Below are 16384 nucleotides of genomic sequence, written 5' to 3'. Positions count from 1 at the left end.
TGAACGGAGGTCTTACGAGTTTGGAACGACATGAGGGTGAGTCATTAATGACATTATTTTCATTTTTGGGTGAAGTATCACTTTAAAGGATGTTTCAAAAAGTGGTAAGTTTGTGTTTTATTAGTATGAACTTCAGCCCAAACGTTAGCATATAGCGCTAACTCGGCAGTCACAACTTTGTTTTTACCATTGTACAGAGAAAGACATCCTGACCCAGCCTGGCTCAAACTGGAGACCTTCAGTACTACCCACTGAGCCAACTTTTCACCCTGTTTGTGCGTGTGCTCTGTGTGTGTGTGTATATGTGTTTTGTTTGTGTGTGTGTGTGTGTGTGTTTTTCCAGGGCTCGGTGAAGAGGGAATGTTTTACTCATAAAAGCAGCACTCAGGCCCAGAGGAGCCGCAGTCTTATACCGTGACTCACCAGACTCAACCGCTGACTGATGGAGAGAGACTCTTTAGATGAGTGTTCACAGTATTAAAGGTTTTCTATGTACTGCGACTCAAAAAAAAAAAATATTATGTTAAAAATGCTTTTTATCATTTGCCTTTCAGGAAAAGCTTAATTCAAGTGTACCGAGGCCAAAACGCACCCGTGACATCCGCCAGTGGCAAGACCACATACAGTAAGGGCGTGCTCACATTATCGTAAACAAACTGTGCCCAAGCGCATTTAACCCTTAAAGCTTGGTTCGTTTAACAAGGGTAAACGCTCTGTACTGTGCCAATGCAACTTTTAATTTTCGGCGGTCTTTGTACACAATGTAACTACAGAAGAGTCAAGTTTTAAATAGGAAAAATATCAAAACTCTTTGGTTATTTTTTAGCATGATGCTAATGGTCTAATCAGATTCAATTAATTATGCTAAGCTATGCTAAAAGAGCTAGCGCCAGACCCGGAGATCAACTAAATGGATTCCAAAACTGTACGAATCAAATGTTTAACTCTAGGGGAGAGCGCTTTCCACTCTGTTTTCTTCAAAACAATCGCATCCTAATGACAAAAGCGCGACCGGGCTCGGATCAGTCAAAGTACAGTGTGAGTGTGTGATTCTGGGGGAGTAGGGAGGTGGGACAATCATGCTTGGGTTAGTATGTGCCACTTTCCCAGGTCCTAGACAGGATTTTGGATGCATCCTCCGAAAGTCTCATATGTCGACTTTATACTTCATCAAGGTTCTCACATTTCTTTCTTTCTTTCTTTCTATTCTTTACACCATTCCAGCATCTATGGCTATATTCATGGTGAGAACTGGTTAATTCATAAACAAGTTTATTCAGACAAGTTAATCCAGATACAGGTTGGGGGAGGGACAATTTCGCATCTCTAATTTGCCTAAATTGCATGTTTTTGGCCTGTGGGAAGAAACTGGAGTATCCGGAGTAAACCCATGATGCCACAGGGAGAACAGAAAGGCCACCTGACCTAGCCGGGGCTCAAACCGGGGACCTTCTTGCTGTGAGGCAACAGTGCTGCCCAACTGAACCACTGTACACCTTCTCACATTTCAGTTAACATTTATTTATCTTAAGACAATACAAATTTTATTCTTACCATAAATTATAATGGCTGCTTTTCTGCAATAGAACCTGGAATAATAAACCTCTATGACGTTTGCGGTCGAAATGCGACTTCCGGAGGACGCACCTAAAATCCTTTCCAGGACGTGTCCGAAAAATGGTAATATGGTCTAGGTTGGGTTAGGTATAATATGAATGCTCTAAATGTGTGCTTCTATAGAGTACTGATATTTCTGATGTGTGTGCATCGGTAGACTCCTCACACACACCTTCACCAGCTCGAAGGGGAAACGCTCGTGGAAGATGCGATTGATCCTGGCTCCTCCAGACAGCTCATATGTGTCTATCTGATCTCCAGAACCCTCGATACGCTTTTCAAAGTCCACAGAGAACTGCTGAACCATCCTGAAACCGACAGCAGAGGAACTGAACATTCAGCATTTTAATTCTGCAAAAATCTACCTGAGAATTGTGAAGAAAAAAGTCTGTGTAAAGTCTGATACCAAATGTGTGTGACATCGCAGAAAAATGTGCTATTAATCACCCAGCCAAATTTGACTGATTAAAAACCGGCAAGTAAATATAATAAGCTATCTCGTGGGGGCCGTGTCTACTGTCAGTGATGAAACAAAACGTCCAATCACGGGAAAGCTGCCGTCTCTCTTAATGGTTGAATGAAAGTTTGCGTTTGTCTTAGGGGCGGGGCCATGCACGGTGGCTCCAGTGTGTCATCGAGCCACCGCTTTAGCCCCGCCCAAATAATCCTGTTTAACGTTGTAACTCCACAATTCTTTGTAAAACAATTCACTAAAATGACTATGAAACTTTGAGTGTTTATTGTGACTGACTGGAGCAGGGCTTTGGTCTTCCGGGACGGATCATCCGGACGGAAGTTCTTATACTCCTCCACTTCCTTCTCGATAGACAGCAGCTGGCTCTGCAGTTTAGCTCGCAGCCCAGGCAGTGTATCACGGATGTGATTGGTCAATTGCTGCATGAGAGATTAAAGTTCAAATACACTACAGATAAGTACAGATGAATACATTTCCAGAGGCATCTTGATTTGCTGTATCATTGCATTGCAAAATGTAACCAGCGAACATCTCACCTGATTCAGGACTTTCTGCAGGTACGGCGTTCCCATTCGATCAGCCAGGTGTCTGTAACTGGGATGAGACAGGAAAAACTTCCGCTCTGCGGCCATGGCAGCGTTTATATCCTTTCTTCCATCGATGTCTTTCTGACTGCGGTTCACCACACCAATGTAACCTAGAGACATTTAAAATCCCATCGGAGGTTCGTCTGTCATAGCTCAGGTGACAAAATTTCACTGAATCACATTTGTTTCAGATGTTTCTCCTCAGGAGAAATCAAAATAGACACAAATGAATAAAGAATGGTCCTTGTCAGGCTGTACACTTTAAAAATGAAAAGTGCTTAAAGGGATAGTTCACCCAAAAATGAAAATTTGGTCACACATTTGGCTGTATAATGTCTTTGTTTTGTTAAACACAAAGGAAGATATTTTGAGCACAGTTAATGTTTTTGAGCACCATTGAATTCTATAGTATTTGGTACTATGGAAGCCAATGGTGCTCCTGTTTCCTGCTTGATTACAAATATCTTCCTTTGTGTTCAATAAATTTTTTAGGTAAAGATATGCCATAGAAGGTTATAAAGTTTCTTTTGAGAACCCCAAAAATGGTTCTTCTATGGCATCGCTGCCAAGAACCCTTCATTGTAGATTTTAATGTCTGGGTAAACTCAATGCTGTCTAGGAGAAACACTTGAGATGTTAAAGAGATCTCTGTGGTTTTTCTTTCCTTTGACTAACACAGTTTTTGTCATTTGATCAGGGGTGAGGTGAAAGTGAAGAAAACTAATGAGAAAGACGTGTGGAAGGTTAAACTCTGGTGAAATTCTCTCGAGCGTTTGAAGGACTTCTGAAGGATGCTTGCGGTTTTGCATGTTGCGCCATATTACATGAGCAGAAGACAAATGCAGGCGAGGTAAAAGACGGGCTTGATGGGAAAACCTTCTCGTGAGGACGTAAGCTCTGAATGGAAAAAACGTCTCTCAGCGACTCACTGTGCCCGAGAGTTTCCCATAAATATCATTTATTGCTGAGCAAAGAAAGCAATGAATGTTTTTTCGAGATGTCTCAATTAAATAAAGACATTGTTTCTCTCTCTCTCTCTCTCTCTCTCTCTCTCTCTCTCTCTCTCTCTCTCTATCTATCTTTACAACATCAGCCATAAGAAACATTTTATTCCACTAGAGGGAAGCATCGAGATGTCATTCCTCCATTATTGGTTATGTGTGGATGCTGCTGACTTCAGATTATTAATTCATTATATTATTATAGGCCTAAATATTAGCAATCACATGTTTTTTAATGTAGTACAGTAATTTACCATATAAAACACAGTTCCTGTCAAACCACCGTATTAATTCTGCTACTGTAAAATCAAACATTACATGTAAAGTACATGTGGTGCTCTTGCCTATAAAGTTTTCTGATCTCAGGAATTTCCGTGGTATAGTCACGGAATATTTGGCTAATTTTTCCATGGCATTGTCACGGATCTCCGAATTTCTCCCTGGCCATACCACGGACTTTCTTTTCCGTGTCATTGTCACGGATGGTTACTCAACTGTTTTGTCCTATTTTCTTATCATTGTCGCTTCGGTTTAGGGTTAGATTTACATAAAATGACATTCCTACCTACCCAGTCTCACGAAATTACGTACCTATAGTCACATAATTTTTTGATTATTTTTCGTGATACTGTCACGAATTTCCATGTTTTTCGTGATCGTATCACGAATTTCTGTTTATGTGTCATTGTCACGTATTGGTTACTCAACTGCTTTTTCCTATTTTCAAACTACTCTCGCTTCGGTTTAGGGTTAGATTTGGTGTTTGCATTAGGATGTCACTTTAAGTATTGGTTTATACTGTTTGTTTCAGATTTATTTTTTTATATTTTCTGATTTTTAAACCATTGTCGCCAGGCGTTAGGGTTAGAGTTGGGTTTGGGTAAGGATGTTATTTTATGTAAATCTAACCCTAAACCGATGCGACAATGGTAAGAAAATAGGACAAAACAGTTGAGCAACCAACACGTGACAACGACACACAAACAGAAATTTGTGATACAATCACGAAAAAATTTGGAAATTCGTGACACTATCACAAAAAATAATAAAAAAATTATGTGACTATTGGTACGTAACTTCGTGTGACTGGGCTGTCCTTACCCAATCCCACCTCTAACCCTAACGCTAGGCGACAATGGTTTAAAATTTAGAAAATATAAAAAAATAAATCAGAAAAAAATAGTATAAACCAATACTGGTAACACTTTACAATAAGGTTCAATGTATTAACTAACATGAACAAACCATGAGCAATACATTTGTTACAGTCTTTATTAATCTTTGTTAATGTTAGTTAATAGAAATAAAGCTGTTCATTGTTTGTTCATGTTAATTCACAGTGCATTAACTAAAGTATTAGTAATTGTTGAAATTAACATTAACAAAGATTAATAAATGCTGTATAAGTGCAGTTCATTATTAGTTCATGTTAACTAATGTTGTTAATGTTAACTAATGAACCTACTAAAAGTGACATCCTAACGCAAACACCAATTCTAACCCTAAACCGAAGCAACAATGGTTTGAAAGTAGGAAAAAGCAGTTGAGTAACCAATCCGTGACAATGACATGGAAAAAGGGTCGGTGGTACGGCCACGGAAAATTTTGGAGATCCGTGACAATGCCACGGAAAAATGAGCAAAATATTCCATGACTATACCACAGAACTTTGTGAGATCATGTTGCAAGTTTTTGTGAATTGCTAGGTGGTTACTAAAACATTCTGGTTCGTCTCTTGATGGAGTTTTGTTACTCTATCACGTTTTATTGTCCTCCAGTTGGATTGGGCCAAATTCGAACCTGCATCACCCACATCAGCATCACAACTCTAATGTGTATGCTACTAATATACCAAATCTGATACAATATGAAAAGTAAGATAGTTGATGCCTCACCTCTCCGAAGTGGTAGCAACTTGTTTTCCAGGATGTCGCGAGCATCTGTGCCTTCGTCCATAAGATCGAGCTTAGTGATCACACCAATAGTACGCAAACCCTGCGTGCACACATACAAACACAAAGAGCGTCGTGAACAAGTGAGCTTATAATGTATGTAATAGTGTAAAAAATAAAGATAACCTAAAGTTAAAGTAGTCAATATGATGGGGTTCTTGGACTTCAGACTGACCGCTGTAGATACAACATCACATAGACTCAATGTCATTTTAGAAATACTCTGTTATTTAATCTTTGATAGTATTTATTTATACAGGACTGTGTGTTTGAAAATGTGAGTTACTAAGATAAAATGAAAAATATTCAGATCTTAACATGGCAGCCACCAAGAGGTGGACCACACTTATGTGACTCGAGTCTTCATCCCATGCAAGTTATCATCTTTTTAAACCAAATGCATATAAAAACATATTTTTGTACCTCAGAGCTCAATTGTTGACTTTCAATGAACAATACTTATACAGCATGTATAGTTCATGTTAATTTTAGCAACAAATTAAACATTGAAACTGTTAACATTATTTAATGCACCATGACCTAACATGAATAACTGTATTAACTAACATTAAGAATTAATAAATGCTGAAAAACAATATTGTTCATTGTTTGTTTATGTTAGTTAAGTATTTACTAATGATTACTAACACAATGGTTAATTTTTGTAAGGGAATATAAAAATGATAAATGTAAAATAATAAAATAATAAAATATTTTTATTATTAAAATGACACATAAGAGTTAGTTTATAAGTGTTTTAGGGTTGTGTTGGTTAGTACCCAGTGTCAGGTTTTGGCATCTTAAAGCGATAGTTCACCAAAAAATGAAAATTCTGTCATCATTTACTCATTCTCATGTTGTAGACCTGTATGAGTTTTTATTTTGGTGAACACAAAGGATAATATTTTGACAAATGATGGCAATCACACAGCTGATTGTAACCATAGATGTCCATAGTAGGAAAACAAATATTATGGAAGTATTTGTGGTAAATGATGAAGAAGATATTTTGATAAATGATGGTAAACATATAGCTGATGGTACCCATTGAATTCCATTGTATTTGTTTTTTCTACTATGGAAGTCAATGGTTACCATCAGCTGTGTGCTTTATTTATCAGAATATATTCTTTTGTTATCATCAGAAAAAAGAAATTCATACAGGTTTACAACAACATAAGGATGAGAAAATGATGACAGAATTTTCATTTTTGTGTGACCTATCCCTTTAAGTTGGTGCAGTAAGCCCCTGCTGGTAGGTTTCATAACTACACCATCTGCTTGCAAACAGTATCTTTCTCCAATAATGTCCAGTTAAAAGTCCCAACTAAAATAAAAAACTTTACCTTTCAATGTGAATATAACTGTGAAGCATTATAAATAAATATTGGCAAAGCAAATCAACCTATTATGTCACAATTATCTGGCTACATTTGTCTAGAGCCCACACATACCCTGCGGGTCGACTTCTTTGGCAATCTTCAGGGCATCAGAGTTGGCAAGATCGGAGTTAGCGGGTGACACGGCCAGCAGCAGACAGTTATCTTTAGTTACAAACTGCATGAGCATATCTCGGATCTGATGCTCGATATCCGCCGGCTGATCTCCCACCGGTACTTTGGTCATCCCTGGTAGATCAACCAGTGTCAGATTCAGCACTGCAAAAAAACACAAAAGAAATCATGAGAAACAAACAGGACATCTAAATAAATATAAAGTACAACAAGAGCAAGTTTTGTTAAAACTATAAGAATGATAACCGATAAATTAATGATTAATTTGGTCATCCTGATATTTAAATCTGATAACTTTGTGTATGTGACTGAATAAGAGAAGTGCTACAGTACTCTGTGTCTCCCAATTGATAACAAAAACAATAAACCTAACAATTTCAATAAAGACAAACAGTGTTCATGTTGCTCAGCTGGTGTATCATTGCATTAGCAAGGCAAAGGTTGTGCTTTCTATTCCAAAAAGTGTAAATGTAAATAAAAGTAATGTAAATATAAACAGCACATAAATAGAATTTGCCGTAACACTTTATTTTATGGTGTCTTTGTTACACATGTTACATAATTGTTATAGTAATAACAGTTAGTTATGCATAATTACATGCAACTAATCTTAAACCAAACCCTATTCCTAACCCTAACCCTACAGTAAGTACATGTTGTTGATGATTATTACTTGGTATTTAAATATATAATTACAATGTAACAGTGACGCCTTAAAATAAAATGTAACTGAATTTGATATGCAATTTCATTGAAACCCGCATAAGACAAATATTTATTTAATATACTCCATATTATATCTATTCCCATTTCTGAAAATTACAGTTTATGTGAAATAATCTGTATAATCTCAAAAATAAAGGTACAAAAGCTGTTACTGGGGCAGTACCCTTTAAAAAAAAAAGGTCCTAATATGTCCAAATTAGGTAATATGTACTCTTTGGGTACAAAGGTGTTCCGTTTGAAATTATATACTGTCTCAAAGATGTGTTTGATCAATTCATCTAGTTATTAATGTGATGTTTTAATAGTATTAAAGCTAATAAGTATTATTTAGGTATTAAAGAGAGAGTTGATCGGACCGTGTGGAGAGTACACCCGCAGGTTGATCGGTACAGGTGAGATGCCTTTATTCTGCCCCGTGATGCGATCCGTCTCCGCCTCGATCTCCTGACGAACCTCATCGAAATCTGTGAACTTCTTCCCTTTGCAGTGAAGGAACTCTGCATATTCTGAAAGGACATAGAGACAGACATTACAAAAGCACCAAAAACCACACACAACTAGTATTACAGCTGCATCTTGCTATTTTAACATATGCTTATAATTGCTGACCCAAACTGTTGTGTTTGTAAAGTAATGCTCCTAATAATAATCAAAGTTTTATTACAAATATTATCCATTAAATAAATACAACAAAACCTTTTGGGTACCCATTACATGTAGTTGTTAATATTAAAACATTGCAACACATCAAACTCTGTAACACCCTTATATCAAACAAAATAATTGTTAATCAACAAAATAACAACAGACTCAATTATATGAATATTAAATATATATTTTGCCAGTGGCAAATACATCAACTTGGTTTGAATGTCATCTTTAGACTTCACAAAAGCATTTCGTTCCTGTAGCTAAACTGGTAGAGCATTGCATTAACAATGCACACCGTATTCATTTCATCTAATAAATGGGGGGACAATAAACATAATTTTTTTTAGGGGGACAAAAACAACACGCCCATAATACTTGTAGGGATAATAATAATAATAATAATAATAATAATACATTTTACTTATAAAGCACTTTTCATAAAAGAATCTCAAAGTACTACAGAGACCATATTAAACTAATTACAATCAGAAACAATAAAAACAAGTTCTAAGGACAAGTTAAAAACGCCTGCCTGAACAAAAAAGTTTTAAAGGGGACATATCATGAGAATCTGACTTTTTCCATGTTTAAGTGCTATAATTGTGTCCCCAGTGCTTCTATCAACCTAGAAAATGTGAAAAAGATCAACCCAGTAACTTAGTTTTGGTGAACCATTCTCTGCAAGCACATGAAAAATTAGGTCATTGAAATTTGGCTCTCCTTGTGATGTCAGAAGGGGATAATACTGCCCCTTAATCTGCACAATCCAACCACGGCACTGCCATTTAGTGCAGAGATCAGCTCATTTGCATTTTAAAGGACACACCCAAAACGGCACATTTTTGCTCACACCTACAAAGTGGCAATTTTAACGCGTTATAATAAATTATCTATATGGTGTTTTGAGCTAAAACTTCAAATACGTAAGATTTATTTGACATCTTAAAAAAGTCTTGTAAAATTTCCCCTTTAATATGTGTATAAAGCCTAATATTCATATATATATTATATATATATATATATATATATATAATAAATATTAAATATTATACCCATTTATTTACCATTACTGCAATGTTTTTGAAGATGTTTACAATCAAGCCACCAATGAAATTTTAACTTAATTTTAAACATAAGGACTGTTTATAGTCGTTAACATATATATGATATATATATGTCATAAGTTATAATACACGTCGTGTTTAATGATAATTTTAGGGGGGAAGATGGGGGAGCTGCTGTAACCTGGTGCTCACCTGTGGGACTCTGGACGAGTTGTAGAATCAGAGGACGACGGGTGACGATACCTGAACCTCGCGGGAGGAAGTCCCTGTGTAACAGACGACAGGGGATAATGATTAGAAAAACACTCATGGGTGAACATATTACTGTAAATACCTCTAACACATTAATGTACATTTATATGGGAATCTAAACCGGTTTGTTTAAAACAATGTGTCTTGTGTCAGATTGTCTGCTAAAGTGATTAATAGGATGTTTTATGATTTTTTTTTGGAATAAAGATTGAACACAAAGTGTTACTGTACAGTATATTTACTGTATGCAGTAGCAGTTTAGTGAACATATTCCTTATGTCTGACTTAAAGTTTATTTGAATGATAAATGAAATGTTAAGTCCATCTTAATGTAAGGGTTTTATTGAAATATCCTGTATGCAAACAGCACAGGCTGAGCAACAGAGCCTTTATCCTTAATCTATCACCAGCATAAAACCTAGACTCATTGGGGTGGTTTTCAGATAAATCCAAGACTAGGCCTAGTTTTATTAGGGCATTTAAAGAGTTTTTTTACAAACATGCCCTACAAAAAATAATGTTATTGGTGTTTCTTTTGAGAATGGCACTGATATATTTTAAGATATGTGAGTGCAAACTGTTTTGTAATTATTCCACTTTCATAAAATAAATCTTATATTATTATACCCTTACGTATTACGTAATCACGTGGAAAGGTCACGCGTGACGTATGTGAAACTACCGCTCCAGTGTTTACAAGTGTGAAGAAAGAGGACCGTTCAGACGTTGTTGTATGTGTAATGATACTAATTAATGTCTTTGTGTCAATTTATTGTTTAAAATGGTCCACAACTGTGCGTTTCACATATTTAACGTGTGACCCTTCGGCGTGATTACGTAATACGTAAGGTCACGTTGGCGTGTCACACGACTAGTGCAAGAGAAGAAGTTATGGTTTAAAAGTTTTGTTTTCATTTTTTGCCAAAAATGATGATCGTTTTACTAGATAAGACCCTTATGCCTCGGTTGGGATCTTTTAAAGCCCTTTGAAGCTACATTGAAACAATTTTTATCTGCATTGAAACTGTAAACTGTTAAGGTCCACTAATATCCACTATATGGAGAAAGTTCCTGCAGTGTTTTCCTCAAAAAACTTAGATTCTTTTGACTGATCAAAGAAAGACATCAACATCTTGGATGACATGAAAACTGCTCAAAAATGCATTTTAGTCTTGGACTTAAGCCCTGTCCAGGAAACAACCCCGTTGTGTTTAAGCAAAGTCCCTTTAGGGAAGTCGGGCCTCTAGCATCTTAGCGACGCCTCTGGGCAGTTATTTCAGTCATACTTAAATGGGGAATGACCGATATCTCTAAAATTGTCTGCTAAAGTGACAATTAAACAACATACAGTATTTCCATAACTTGTTTCCTGAGGTCAAATTGCACTAAAAACACATATGCACAGGTTGGCCTCATGTACTTCTGTACTGATCCCCTCCCCTAGAGAATCATCAGTCTTTATTGGTTGATTGATTGATTGATTAGCCAGAGCAGTGTTGCATTTCGTCCTATTCATATTAATAGCAGTGATATATCTTGTTATATAACTTTGGTATGAGCCGACTAGCTTTGTCAGAAAAGAGCAGAAACCTTGGCATATTCCCGTATTTTCTTTCTCTATTAATGACAATGAGATCTGGACAGATGCTTTATCTGCAGGTTCTTGTGACAAACATAAAAATGCCATATGGAGGACCATATGGACACCTCCCTATTCACAGTAACCATTCAGTATTGATCTTATGGAATGGCAGATCACAGCGACAGCTTTTTCAAGCATAAACACACAAAAATGCTTCTGCAGTGAGAACTAAATAAACGTTTACATTCTGAAGAAAATTTAAAGGAGGACAGCACATGCTGTTCAACACATGAATGGGTACACTTGCTTCAAAATGTCATAGAAGAACCATTTTTGGCTAAATGGTTCAAAAACCTTTAACATCTGAAGAACTTTTCTGTTTTTTGTAGTGGAAAAAGTTTCTTTAGTTTAGATTATAAAAGGTATGGAAAAAAATGGTTCTTCTGAGAATGGAACTTATAATGGTATCGCTATGAATAACCATTTAAAGCAACATTTAAAGTGTCTAAAACTCACAAAATCCATCAAGAATCTTTCTAGGATGGCAAAAGAAATAAAAAAATTATATTTGCATTAAAAATAAAGCCAAGGTTAGAACAGTTAACATTAGCTATTAACTAGGCTATCATCCAGCAGTGTTCAAATGATATCAAAGATTATGCGCCCCCGAGCTAAACCAGACCACCCCTCTGTCATTATAGGGTCACCGTTATTTCACAAAGTAAGATATGATCCTGAATCAACATTTTTTGTTGATTATAATTAGCATTTAACTTAACCCTAAAGATTACTAAAGATTGTTACCGTAAATTAGGTAAAAATAATTCACATGCAGAGACACATTGACTCATCTGTCAATTCCTCTAGAAAACAGCGTAAGGCGGACTTGATAGTTTACATTTATTTCAGATGGAAATCTTTTGGATTAGCTTTTTCGTTTATTGCGAAATTGGGACAAACAATGGACAAAGAGTATCGCTTTGTGGTAGCGCAGCACAAGAATTTTAAATTCATGCAGTATTTTAATTTTAATAAAAATTGTAAAAAAAAAGGTATAGATGTTACATTTAAAAATTACACAAGATTTGAAAATTAAATTGTATTTATAAAATCAGATTGCCGATCGGTGATCGCACTCCCCTATCTCCACCCAACACTTTCTTGTCTACTCTCCACTATTCTGTCTTAAAATAAAAAAAAAACCAAAACCCCAAAATATAACAAAAAAAATAAAAGAAAATAATGTCATGGCAAAATATTTCTTTAATATTGAGGTGACTGGGGCAAATCACATGTCGAACAGTCGCATCCCAGCAGTCCTGGTGTACAGTAAACCTTAACACCAGCATGTGTTAAGAGAACAGGCAGAGGAAGAGAAAACATGTGACACACAAACTCTCTCTCTCTCTCTCTCTCTCTCTCTCTCTCTCTCTCTCTCTCTCTCTCTCTCTCTCGCCCATCCCCCTGAGTCTGCAGGCAGCTGCAATGATGGACAGGCTCGATGGCCACGCCCCCCTCGGTTTAATCCCAGAGCTCTACTTCCTCCCCCACTGCATGCAGCGTCAGGGTATGCACAAACACACACACACACACACACAATCATGCATGTGACCACAAACACACAGAAAACACAACAACTCCTTCATGATAAAAGAGTGAGGAGGAAAATGATGGCTTTGTCCTTCAGATGACTTTAGTAAGTATCCTAAACCTGCAGGTCTGACTGGTTAAATTACACTTTACACACCACCTGCTCCCATTCTTGTGTGGGTGCGCTTCAATAACACATGGCAAGGGATTTGCTGTGCCAAGATATCCCCAATCTCCCTAAGATAACAGGTTGATAACCATCCAATGAGAAGGCCACAAAATGCACTGCAGCTGAATGCTGTATTCGTGTTCATGCACATGTCTATGTTTGCACATGCTCATATTTCACTGTCATGCAACGCGGTCATTTGATTTTGTCATAATGTTTGGATGAATCAGTTCTGTAGTCTCTCTGTCTGAACCAACACAATCGTGTGCTTTTAGGTTCAGATGAAGTAAACATTTCTTATTTGTTAAACGTCAGATTAAAGCACTAAATGAATCCAGGAGCATCAGATTAGTGATAATCCTTGAGGCCGGTATAAATTCACAATCACAGGAACACCATCACCAGTTATGTTTGACAATTAAAGGTTTCACTGGTAGCGATAAGCATTACATGGCATGGGATATATGATAAGTGACAACAACTTCATGTGACCTTTTTTATGTAAAATAGTTGATTTCAGGTACAGCAGCAGTAAAGTAAATGATGCTTAATGGAAAGTTTGGCAGGAATTCTCTGTGAGATTGTAATGAGTGTTTCTTTGTTCTCACAGAGCAATTAAACAAAAAATAAGTCATATAATAACTTAAAAATATAATCCTTTATACAGCTTCACTTTATTAGGATATAACTCAGACAGGTTCCCAAAACAAATACAGTATCAGTTTCTGTTATTTGTTTTAGGTGACTCTTAGGGTGGAGCAGGCTTGTTGTGACAATGACAGTATTATGACAGGGATAGTTCACCCAAACATGAAAACTTTGCCATTATTTACTTACCCTTATTCATATTCATATTCCGATTTTTTAAAAATGTGTTGTTTTGAAGCTTCAAAATGACCCAAAAGTGTTAAATAAATAACTCGACTCGTGTCATATATTTTAAGTCTGTGAAATTAATCAAAATCAATTAAATTTTTTATTCAAACAATTAAAAACAAAGATAATCAAGGTAAACAATGATTGTGCAATTACAATATAAAATGTGTTGCTGCTACCCCGTCTCATAAAATTATGTACCTAGTCATGTAATTTTTTTATTATTTTTTGTGATACTGTCACGCATTTCCGTGTTTTTCATGATCGTATCACAAATTTCTGTTTATGTGTCATTGTCACGTATTTGTTTCTCAACTGCTTTTTCCTATTTTCAAACTATTTTCGCTTCGGTTTAGGATAAGATTTGGTGGTTGAGTTAGGATGTCACTTTAAAGGAACAGTATTTAGGATTGTGGTCAAAACTGGTACTACAATCACAAAACTTGTGGCTAAAACTGGTACTGCAATCACACAACTGGTGGCCAATACACAACATGACAACATAAACATCAGTTGAGGGCTACAACTCCACTTTTGAAAATGATTTCTTAATGTCTAGTGACATATCAGGGCCATTTTATGATTAATTGATATAAATTTCTTACATACTGTTCCTTTAAGTATTGATTTATACTATTTTTTCTGATTTTTTTTATATTTTCTCAATTTTAAAAAATTTCGCCTGGCCTTAGGGTTAAAGTTGAGTTTGAGTAGGGATGTCATTTTATGTAAATCTATCCCTAAACCGAAGCAACAATGGTTCCTTTAAAGTGACATCCCAACACAAACACCAAATCTTACCCGAAACCGAAGCGAAAATGGTTTGAAAATAGGACAAAACAGTTGAGTAACCAATACGTGACAATGACACATAAACAGAAATTCATGATACGATCACGAAAAAATGCGGAAATTTGTGACAGTATCACGAAAAAGAATCAAAAAATTATGTGACTATAGGTACGGGCTGGGCTGGTTTGTAAGGCATTTCAAAAGCACCACTGTTTTGACAGATATAGTCTATTGCAACACTTACTTAATGAAACGGTTAAATAAATGCATGTTTTCAAAGTCACTGTGTATTCGTGTTCAATAACCGTAACTATGATTTCTACCAAAATAACCGTGATTGTGAATTTCGCCAAAAACAAGCAGCCCTAATTTTAAGAGTCCTGAAGACATTTACTCCTCTACTTAAAGTAAATATCACTGTTGTTTCAGAGACTGAGGATCAAATGACATGAGGGTGAGTAAATAATGACAAAACTTTTAATTTTTTGGTGAACTATCCTTTAAACTGTCCAGCTGGTCCTTTTCCCAGCCCTTTTATTAAATTGTTCTTTCCTGAGCACAATGCAAAGTGTTCACAGTCTTGTAACAATAGCTTCTGATGTGCATCCAAACTTGTCATTTTATAAAAACCAAACCCTTGGACAGCCCCAAGCTCTGTCTGAGTCATACTAAGCTACTTTTAACCTTAGCTTGGCTCACAACACACTGCATTTAAACAGCGCAGAGCTTGACAACTAACTGTGTCAAGTGAGGAATGGTGGGAATCAGTGGTTTCCTCCGGTAGCTGTCCATGGTTCTGAAATATCAGGTTAGACGGCTTCATTCAGAATACTAAATAATACACGAAATATTTAGCCAAAATAAAAAGTCTGTTGGTTAACTATTTATGGGTTAATAAATGTCCAGGCCTTCAACAGTCGATATTAATTAAAAACAAACATAAATGCAATACTTAAACGCCAGTCAAGCTTAATGCAATTTTAAAAGAAGAAGCTCTGGGATGAAACCTTTAGTCATTCAAAACTCTTAACCACCTCAGTTCAGAGCAGGTTAAAGTTCAACTAAATATGGTTTGATTCCTGGACCGAAATATTGACCCTCTCAACATTTACATCCAAGCTTACATCCAGGTCTGATATATTCGCTTTAATTCCCACAAAACATCAACTGACGACACAACCAGCTCTTAGGTGTAAAACAACATCTGTATTTTAAAATAGACATTCACAGTGCTCAAATCCATCATCTGAGAGTAATTCACAGCCACATTGATTCAGTCAGATGCTTGACTGAAGCATCATCGTCATCAAATGATTTCTACGGATCCAGAAGTCAAATAAACAGACACTGAAGCTCATAAATTAAGATGAAGAACACAGTGTCCCTTCATCAGTGAACCTCTCATATGACTTTATTATACTGCATGACTTTCATTCCACCTATTTTAACCAACTCAACTTTAAATTGAATGTGCATGGCTAAGGGTGATTCACACATTTCTTCCATCTGGTTGTTTTCTGTGAATGCTAATGAGTT

General features: G+C 36.3%; 1 protein-coding gene across 12 annotated transcripts in view; it reads right to left on the bottom strand.

Annotated features, from left to right (window-relative positions):
• dnm1a (dynamin 1a) overlaps positions 1-16384 on the bottom strand; it is a 68814-nt gene that overhangs the window by 50418 nt on the left and 2012 nt on the right. For all 12 annotated transcript variants that reach the window (XR_012365625.1, XR_012365626.1, XR_012365622.1 and 9 more), the window contains exons 2-8: positions 9780-9853; positions 8229-8378; positions 7093-7290; positions 5576-5680; positions 2629-2789; positions 2369-2511; positions 1790-1925 (exon numbers count right to left, since the gene is read on the bottom strand). Coding sequence is in view for 6 of the 12 variants with exons in the window: in XM_073861222.1 (XP_073717323.1) it covers positions 1790-1925; positions 2369-2511; positions 2629-2789; positions 5576-5680; positions 7093-7290; positions 8229-8378; positions 9780-9853 (967 nt within the window). In the remaining 6 variants the exon portion in view is untranslated. The remainder of the gene's footprint in view (positions 1-1789; positions 1926-2368; positions 2512-2628; positions 2790-5575; positions 5681-7092; positions 7291-8228; positions 8379-9779; positions 9854-16384) is intronic.

Source organism: Misgurnus anguillicaudatus, chromosome 22 (genome assembly GCF_027580225.2).
Source record: "Misgurnus anguillicaudatus chromosome 22, ASM2758022v2, whole genome shotgun sequence".
In the NCBI taxonomy this organism is placed as follows: domain Eukaryota; kingdom Metazoa; phylum Chordata; class Actinopteri; order Cypriniformes; family Cobitidae; genus Misgurnus; species Misgurnus anguillicaudatus.
The sequence above is the reverse complement of the archived record's forward strand: the minus strand, read 5'-3'. Positions and strand labels throughout refer to the sequence as shown.